Source organism: Palaemon carinicauda, chromosome 1 (assembly GCF_036898095.1).
Source record: "Palaemon carinicauda isolate YSFRI2023 chromosome 1, ASM3689809v2, whole genome shotgun sequence".
In the NCBI taxonomy this organism is placed as follows: domain Eukaryota; kingdom Metazoa; phylum Arthropoda; class Malacostraca; order Decapoda; family Palaemonidae; genus Palaemon; species Palaemon carinicauda.
The window spans coordinates 336,294,525-336,304,740 of record NC_090725.1 but is presented as its reverse complement, the minus strand read 5'-3'; the positions used below and the strand labels follow the sequence as shown (position 1 = coordinate 336,304,740).

General features: G+C 38.8%; 1 protein-coding gene across 1 annotated transcript; it reads left to right on the top strand.

Moving 5' to 3' along the window:
- Positions 1-3,381: 3,381 nt before the first annotated feature.
- Positions 3,382-4,422, top strand: LOC137641194 (protein PRQFV-amide-like). Its single transcript, XM_068373636.1, has 2 exons — positions 3,382-3,642; positions 4,141-4,422. The coding sequence occupies exons 1-2, from the start codon at positions 3,382-3,384 to the stop codon at positions 4,420-4,422; spliced, it is 543 nt and encodes a 180-aa protein (XP_068229737.1).
- Positions 4,423-10,216: the final 5,794 nt, after the last annotated feature.

Sequence of the window (10,216 nt, the reverse complement as noted above, 5' to 3'; positions counted from 1 at the left end):
GAGAGAGAGAGAGAGAGAGAGAGAGAGAGAGAGGTGTTTGGTTGGGTGATAAACCAATTCATATTTCGTAGAGAATATCAGATTAACTGCATTGCATGGAAAAGGGCGTATGGTAGAGAGAGAGAGAGAGAGAGAGAGAGAGAGAGAGAGAGAGAGAGAGAGAGAGAGAGGGAGAGAGAGAGAGAGAGGGGGTGTTTGGTTGGGTGATAAACCAATTCATATTTCGTAGAGAATATCAGATTAACTGCATTGCATGGAAAAGGGCATATGGTAGAGAGAGAGAGAGAGAGAGAGAGAGAGAGAGAGAGAGAGAGAGAGAGAGAGAAGAGTGGGTGAGGTGTGTTAAGTGGGTTGAAAGAACTCTCTATTTTGCGTAGAGAATCAGATTAACTGCAAAATAAAAAAGAACGAAGTTTTTCCCATAATTTTAGAATTATGTTTAGTTTAACAACTCTTCATTCTTGATGTCAAAAACTCTTCTCGTAACAATACCTGGCAATTTGATGGTTATTTATCCCCTGCTGTTTATGTAAGAAATTTTGAAAGCATGCCAACGTCTTGTTTTCCTGAAACAATAATTTGAGATGTACCATAACTCAGCAAACGCAAATTCCCCATTATTGCAAGATTTATTTCGTAATCCATTAAGTTTATGTGAATTTTATCCATTATTTCTACTTCATATATTATAATGGTAATAAGGGGAATTTATTCCTTTGGAAATTCTATTAGTAAAACTAAAATGTTAATATCCTTTGCATGGGTTTAGTTTCTTAGTTTACTGACATTTATTTTCGGTAAAATACCATTAAAGATTGAAGGAACTGAGGCAATTGTAAAATTACCGTTTTAAATAAAAAAATATGCGAAGAGAGTTCCTTCATACCTTCCAAGCACCAAGGCTCATTTAATGAGATCTTTTTTGTCTCTCTTTTCTTATTTCTTACTCACATTCGACGCTAATGAGAATGCACTTCTGGGCTCTCTGGAATCTTAGACATTTTCACTAGAGCACGCGTTCGTTTTACCGATCCCAGAAAGCTTCCCAGCTAAGGACAAGTAAGTTCTCTCGGTAAGATAGGTAACGATCTGCTCTTGAGCATGACTCACTATATTGCTTCATAATTTCAACACGTTAAATTTCGTCACTGAGATGGGCAAATATTGTGAGGAGAGAAAATTCCAGCAGGTCAGATTTTGTCACTGAGAAGGGCAAATATTGTGCGGGAAGAGAAAGTTTCTTGTCAGATTTCGTCACTGAGAAGGGCAGATATTGTGGGAAAAGAGAAAATTTCAACTTGTCAGATTTCGTCAGTGTGGGGGTTAAATATTGTAGGGAAAAAGAAAATGTCTACATTCCCGATTTTTTCAATGAGTGGGGCAAATATTGTGGGGAGAAAGAAAAATTCAACATGCCGGATTTCGTCGCTAAGAAGGGCAAATATTGTCGGGAAAAAAAATGTCTTCATGTCAGATTCTGTCACTAAGAAGGGCAAATATTGTGGGGAAAGAGAAAAAGTCAACATGCCAGATTTCGTCACTGAGAAGGGCAAATATTGTGGGGAAAGAGAAAATGTCAACATACTAGATTTGTCGCGGAGAAGGGAAAATATTGTGGGGAAAGAGAAAATGTCAACATGCCAAATTTGTCACAGAGAAGGGAAAATATTGTGGGGAAAGAGAAAATTTCAACATGCCAGATTAGTCACGGAGAGAGGCAAATATTCTGGGGAAAGAGAAAATGTCAACATACCAGATTTCGTCATTGAGAAGGGCAAATATTGTGGGGAAAGAGAAAAAGTGAACATGCCCGATTTGTCGCAGAGAAGGGAATATATTGTGGGAAAGGGAAAATGTCAACATGCCAGATTTGTCACTGAGAAGGGCAAATATTGTGGGGTAAGAGAAAATGTCAACATGCCAGATTTCGTCACTGAGAAGGGCAAATATTGTGGAAAAAGTGAAAATTTATATATGTCAGATTTGTCACTGAGTAGGGCAAATATTGCGGGGAAAGAGAAACTTCAACATATCAGATTTTGTCACTGAAAAGGACAAATATTATGGGGAAAGAGAAAATGTCAACATGCCAGATTTGTCGCACATAAAGGAAAATATTGTGGGGGGCAAGAGAATATGTCAACATGCCAGATTTGTCACGGAGAAGGGAAATATTGTGGGGAAAGAGAAAATGTCAACGTGCCAGATCTGTCGCGGAGAAGGGAAATATTGTGGGGAAAGACGAAGTGTCTACATGCCAGATTTGTCGTGGAGTAGTGAAAATATTATGGGGAAAGAGAAAATGTCAACGTGCCAGATCTGTCGCGGAGAAGGGAAATATTGTGGGGAAAGACGAAGTGTCTACATGCCAGATTTGTCGTGGAGTAGTGAAAATATTGTGGGGAAAGAGAAAATGTCAACATGCCAGATATGTCATGGATAAAGGAAAATATTGTGGGGAAAGAGAAAATGTCAACATGCCAGATTTGTCGCGGAGAAGGGAAAATATTGTGGGGAAAGAGGAAGTGTCTACATGCCAGATTTGTCACGGAGAAGTGAAAATATTGTGGGGAAAGAGAAAATGTCAACATGTCAGATATGTCACGGCGAAGGGCAAATATTGTGGGGAAAGAAAAAATGTCAACATGCCAGATTTCGTCACTGAGAAGGGCAAATATTGTGGGAAAAGAGAAAATTTCAATACGGCAGATTTCGTCACTGAGAAGGGCAAATATATTGTGGGGAAAGAGAAAATGTCAACATGCCAGATTTGTCGCGGAGAAGGGAAAATATTGTGGGAGGGAAGAGAAAATGTCAACATGCCAGATTTGTCACGGAGAAGGGAAATATTGTGGGGAAAGAGGAAGTGTCAACATACCAGATTTGTCGCGGAGAAGGGAAAATATTGTGGGGAAAGAAAAAATGTCAACATGCCAGATATGTCACGGCAAAGGGCAAATATTGTGGGAAAAGAGAAAATGTCAACATACCAGATTTCGTCACTTATAAGGGCAAATAATGTAGGGAGAAAGAAAAATTCAACATGCCGGATTTCGTCACTAAGAAGGGCAAATATTGTCGGGAAAGAAAATGTCTTCATGTCAGATTCTGTCACTAAGAAGGGCAAATATTGTGAGGAAAGAGAAAAAGTCAACATGCCAGATTTCGTCACAGAGAAGGGCAAATATTGTGGGAAAGAGAAAACTTCAACATATCAGATTTTGTCACAGAGAAGGGCAAATATTGTGGGGAAAGAGAAAACTTCAACATATCAGATTTTGTCACTGAGAAGGGCAAATATTTTGGGAAAGAGAAAACTTCAACATATCAGATTTTGTCACTGAGAAGGGAAAATATTTTGGTGGAAGAGAAAATGTCAACATGCTAGATTTCGTCACTGAGAAGGGAAAATATTTTGGTGGAAGAGAAAATGTCAACATGCCAGATTTCGTCACAGAGAAGGGCAAATATTGTGGGGAAAGAGAAAACTTCAACATATCAGATTTTGTCACTGAGAAGGGAAAATATTTTGGTGGAAGAGAAAATGTCAACATGCCAGATTTCGTCACTGAGAAGGGAAAATATTTTGGTGGAAGAGAAAATTTCAACATGCCAGATTTGTCACAGAGAAGGGAAAATATTGTGGGGAAAGAGAAAATATCAACGTGCCAGATTTCGTCACTGAGATGGGAAAATATTGTGGGGAAAGAGAAAATGTCAACGTGCCAGATTTCGTCACTGAGATGGGAAAATATTGTGGGGAAAAAGAAAATGTCAACATACTAGATTTATCGCGGAGAAGGGAAAATATTGTGGGGAAAGAGAAAATGTCATCATACCAGATTTGTTGCGGAGAAGTGAAAATATTGTGGGGAAAGAGAAAATGTCAACATGCCAGATTTCGTCATTGAGAAGGGCAAATATTGTGGGGAAAGAGAAAAAGTCAACATGCCCGATTTGTCGCGGAGAAGGGAATATATTGTGGGAAAGGGAAAATGTCAACATGCCAGATTTGTCACTGAGAAGGGCAAATATTGTGGGGTAAGAGAAAATGTCAACATGCCAGATTTCGTCACTGAGAAGGGCAAATATTGTGGAAAAAGCTAAAATTTATATATGTCAGATTTTGTCACTGAGTAGGGTAAATATTGCGGGGAAAGAGAAAACTTCAACATATCAGATTTTGTCACTGAGAAGGTTAAATATTATGGGGAAAGAGAAAATGTCAACATGCCAGATTTGTCGCAGAGAAAGGAAAATATTGTGGGGGGGAAGGGAAAATGTCAACATACCAGATTTGTCACGGAGAAGGCAAAATATTGTGAGGAAAGACGAAGTGTCTACATGCCAGATTTGTCATGGGGAAGTGAAAATATTGTGGGGAAAGAGAAAATGCCAACATGCCAGATATGTCACGGATAAAGGAGAATATTGTGGGGAAAGAGAAATGTCAACATGCCAGATTTGTCGCGGAGAAGGGAAAATATTGTGGGGAAAGAGGAAGTGTCTACATGCCAGCTTTGTCACGAAGTGAAAATATTGTGGGGAAAGAGAAAATGTTAACATGCCTGATATGTCACGGCGAAGGGCAAATATTGTGGGGAAAGAAAAAATGTCAACATGCCAGATTTCGTCACTGAAAAGGGCAAATATATTGTGGGGAAAGAGAAAATGTCAACATGCCAGATTTGTCACGGAGAAGGGAAAATATTGTGGGAGGGAAGAGAAAATGTCAACATACCAGATTTGTCACGGAGAAGGGAAAATATTACGGGAAAGAGAAAATGTCAACATGCCAGATTTGTCGCGGAGAAGGGAAATATTGTGGGGAAAGAGGAAATGTCTACATGCCAGATTTGTCCCGGAGAAGGGAAAATATTATGGGGAAAGAGAAAATGTCAACATGCCAGATTTGTCGCGGAGAAGGGAAAATATTGTGGGGAAAGAGGAAGTGTCAACATACCAGATTTGTCGCGGAGAAGGGAAAATATTGTGGGGAAAGAAAAAATGTCAACATGCCAGATATGTCACGGCAAAGGGCAAATATTGTGGGAAAAGAGAAAATGTCAACATACCAGATTTCGTCACTTATAAGGGCAAATATTGTAGGGAAAAAGGAAATGTCTACATGCCAGATTTTTTCAATGAGTGGGGAAAATAATGTAGGGAGAAAGAAAAATTCAACATGCCGGATTTCGTCACTAAGAAGGGCAAATATTGTCGAGAAAGAAAATGTCTTCATGTCAGATTCTGTCACTAAGAAGGGCAAATATTGTGAGGAAAGAGAAAAAGTCAACATGCCAGATTTCGTCACAGAGAAGGGCAAATATTGTGGGGAAAGAGAAAACTTCAACATATCAGATTTTGTCACTGAGAAGGGAAAATATTTTGGTGGAAGAGAAAATGTCAACATGCCAGATTTCGTCACAGAGAAGGGAAAATATTGTGGGGAAAGAGAAAATTTCAACATATCAGATTTTGTCACTGAGAAGGGAAAATATTTTGGTGGAAGAGAAAATGTCAACATGCCAGATTTCGTCACTGAGAAGGGAAAATATTTTGGTGGAAGAGAAAATGTCAACATGCCAGATTTTGTCACTGAGAAGGGAAAATATTTTGGTGGAAGAGAGAATATCAACGTGCCAGATTTCGTCACTGATATGGGAAAAATTGTGGGGTAAGAGAAAATGTCAACGTGCCAGATTTCGTCACTGAGATGGGAAAATATTGTGGGGAAAAAGAAAATGTCAACATACTAGATTTGTCGCGGAGAAGGGAAAATATTGTGGGGAAAGAGAAAATGTCATCATACCAGATTTGTCGCGGAGAAGTGAAAATATTGTGGGGAAAGAGAAAATTTCAACATGCCAGATTTGACACGGAGAGGGGCAAATATTCTGGGGAAAGAGAACATGTCAACATGCCAGATTTCGTCATTGAGAAGGGCAAACATTGTGGGGAAAGAGAAAAAGTCAACATGCCCGATTTGTCGCGGAGAAGGGAATATATTGTGGGAAAGGGAAAATGTCAACATGCCAGATTTGTCACTGAGAAGGGCAAATATTGTGGGGTAAGAGAAAATGTCAACATGCCAGATTTCGTCACTGAGAAGGGCAATAATGCGGAAAAAGCTAAAATTTATATATGTCAGATTTTGTCACTGAGTAGGGTAAATATTGCGGGGAAAGAGAAAACTTCAACACATCAGATTTTGTCACTGAGAAGGTTAAATATTATGGGGAAAGAGTAAATGTCAACATGCCAGATTTGTCGCAGAGAAAGGAAAATATTGTGGGGGGGAAGAGAAAATGTCACCATGCCAGATTTGTCACGGAGAAGGCAAAATATTGTGAGGAAAGACGAAGTGTCTACATGCCAGATTTGTCGTGGAGAAGTGAAAATATTGTGGGGAAAGAGAAAATGCCAACATGCCAGATATGTCACGGATAAAGGAGAATATTGTGGGGAAAGAGAAAATGTCAACATTCCAGATTTGTCGCGGAGAAGGCAAAATATTGTGGGGAAAGAGGAAGTGTCTACATGCCAGATTTGTCACGGAGAAGTGAAAATATTGTGGGGAAAGAGAAAATGTCAACATGCCAGATATGTCACGGCGAAGGGCAAATATTGTGGGGAAAGAAAAAATGTCAACATGCCAGATTTCGTCACTGAGAAGGGCAAATATTGTGGGAATAGAAAAAATGTCAACATGCCAGATTTCGTCACTGAGAAGGGCAAATATTGTGGGGAAAGAGAAAATGTTAACATGCCAGATTTGTCGCAGAGAAGGGAAAATATTGTGGGAGGGAAGAGAAAATGTCAACATGCCAGATTTGTCACGGAGAAGGGAAAATATTATGGGGAAAGAAAATGTCAACATGCCAGATTTGTCGCAGAGAAGGGAAAATATTGTGGGGAAAGAGAAAATGTCAACATGCCAGATTTGTCGCGGAGAAGGGAAAATATTGTGGGGAAAGAGGAAGTGTCAACATGCCAGATTTGTCGCGGAGAAGGGAAAATATTGTGGGGAAAGAAAAAATGTCAACATGCCAGATTTTTTCAATGAGTGGGGCAAATATTGTGGGGAGAAAGAAAAATTCAACATGCCGGATTTCGTCACTAAGAAGGGCAAATATTGTGGGGGAAGAGAAAAATTCAACATGCCAGATTTCGTCACTGAGAAGGGCAAATATTGTGGGGAAAGAGACTATTTCAACATGTCAGATTTTGTCACTAAGAAGGGCAAATATTGTAGGGGAAGAGAAAACTTCAACATATCAGATTTCGTCACTGTGAAGGGAAAATATTTTGGTGGAAGAGAAAATGTCAACATGCCAGATTTCGTCACTGAGAAGGGCAAATATTGTGGGGAAAGAGAAAATGTCAACATGCCAGATTTGTCGCGGAGAAGGGAAAATATTGTGGGGAAAGAGAAAATGTCAACATGCCAGATTTGTCACAGAGAAGGGAAAATATTGTGGGGAAAGAGAAAATGTCAACATACTAGATTTGTCGCGGAGAAAGGAAAATATTGTGGGGAAAGATAAAATGTCATCATGCCAGATTTGTCGCGGAGAAGTGAAAATATTGTGGGGAAAGAGAAAATTTCAACATGCCAGATTTGACACAGAGAGGGGCAAATATTCTGGGGAAAGAGAACATGTCAACATGCCAGATTTCGTCATTGAGAAGGGCAAATATTGTGGAAAAAGAGAAAAAGTCAACATGCCCGATTTGTCGCGGAGAAGGGAATATATTGTGGGAAAGGGAAAATGTCAACATGCCAGATTTGTCACTGAGAAGGGCAAATATTGTGGGGTAAGAGAAAATGTCAACATGCCAGATTTCGTCACTGAGAAGGGCAAATATTGTGGAAAAAGCTAAAATTTATATATGTCAGATTTTGTCACTGAGTAGGGCAAATATTGCGGGGAAAGAGAAAACTTCAACATATCAGATTTTGTCACTGAGAAGGGCAAATATTGTGGAAAAAGCTAAAATTTATATATGTCAGATTTTGTCACTGAGTAGGGCAAATATTGCGGGGAAAGAGAAAACTTCAACATATCAGATTTTGTCACTGAGAAGGGCAAATATTATGGGGAAAGAGAAAATGTCAACATGCCAGATCTGTCGCGGAGAAGGCTAAATATTGTGGGGGGGAAGAGAAAATGTCAACATGCCAGATTTGTCAAGGAGAAGGGAAAATATAATGGTGAAAGAGAAAATGTCAACATGCCAGATTTGTCGCGGAGAAGTGAAAATATTGTGGGGAAAGAGAAAATGTCAACATGCCAGATATGTCACGGCGAAGGGCAAATATTGTGGGAAAAGAGAAAATGTCCACATACCAGATTTCGTCACTGAGAAGGGCAAATATTGTGGGGAAAGAGAAAATGTGAACATACCGGATTTCGTCACTGAGAAGGGCAAATATTGTGGGAAAAGATAAAATTTCAACATGTCAGATCTCGTCACTGAGAAGGGCAAATATTTTGGGGAAAGAGAAAATGTCAACAGGCCAGATTTGTCTTGGAGAAGGGAAAATATTGTGGGGAAAGAAAATTTCAACATGTCAGGTTTGTCACTGAGAAGGGCAAGTATTGTGGGGAAAGAGAAAATATTTCAATATGTCAGATTTCGTCAGTGTTGGGATAATATAGATAATATAGATATAAAGATAATATCGGAATTATAGTATTTAAAACAAATCATTATGCTCATTAATTTCGTAAAGATTTAGCTCCGGTCAACTTAAAAATCAGATAACTGTGTTTTAGTTGTTTACAAGTATCTCTTCCTCTCTTTTCTTGCGAAACCTTTCTATATATATCTTTCATTTAAAATAATTTGTTCTTGACCTATCAACCTAACTACTGCTATTTCTGTTTCATACCAGCAAGTCAGTGCAGATTTTTTTTTTTTTTAAATAGGATGTTCATAGCGATTTAGATTGCGTAATAAAAAGTGTAAAAGCGTTAAATCTGGCATAACATTGTTGGAACTTGGAACCTCCTTGAGGGTGTGAGTTACAGAGTTGTTGCTGAAACTGAATGTTTGGAACACTAATGGCTTCAGATTCCAGTCACTTGTTACTGGAAATAAGGAACTTTATTATAAAGTGAATCATGCTGTACAATTCATCTGTTTCTCATTACTATAAAGGTAATGCATAATAGTTTGATTAACATTCAGATGATTTTATAGTTAGTGGTGTAAATTTTTGTAGTGAAAATATTCTGATAAAGTGTATTTTATAGCCTAGGCCTATTTTTTTCAGGTTCTAGCAACTTTTTGCTAAATTAGGCTTTCCGTTAGAGTAGGCTTAGCAATACAGATAGTTGCAAGGAATATCTTTGATTTTTTTAAAAATACGATTTAAAAAGGCAATGCAGTAGTCTTAAACCGAAAGACGAAACAAAGGTTACAAAATAAACTCGACTGTTAATATTGTAGTTTTCTAACCTCTAGCTGCATTTATCTTACATACTCATACTTTAGCTGCCCTTAAGTACCTGTCCTTAAGCTGCCTACCCATACCTTGCCTACCATCATTCTACTTAACCTTACTTTACCTTACCTTACATACCCTAACTTTACCTACCCTTATCATATTTACCCTTATCTTACCTAATCCTACCTTACCTACCCTTTTCTTTCCTAGTCTTCCCTTGCCTACACTTATCTTCCCCTACTCATACTTTAGTTACCCTTCCTTACCTACTCTAAACCTGCCTACCCATACCTTGCCTACCATCCTTCTACCTACCTAACCTTACCTTAGAATCACTCACTTTACCGACCCTTATATTACCTACTCTTACCTTACTTACCCTTATCTTACCCATTGTTACTTTTGCTACCATCACCACCTAACCTTACCTTACATACCCTCACTTTACCTAGCCTTATCTTACCTATTCTTGCTTTAGCTACCCATACCTACCTACACTTAACCTGCCTACCCATACCTGCTTACCTACCAACATTCTGCCTGACCTTACCTTAGATACCCTCACTTTACCGACCCTTATATTATCCACTCTTACCGTACTTACCCTTACCTTACCTATGCTTACTTAAGCTACCCTAAGCTACATATGCTTACTTTAGCTACCCTTACTCTTACCTTACCTGCCATTATCTTACCTACCATTATCTTACCTGCCATTATCTTACCTATGCTTACTTTTGCTAGCCTTACCTAACTTATTCT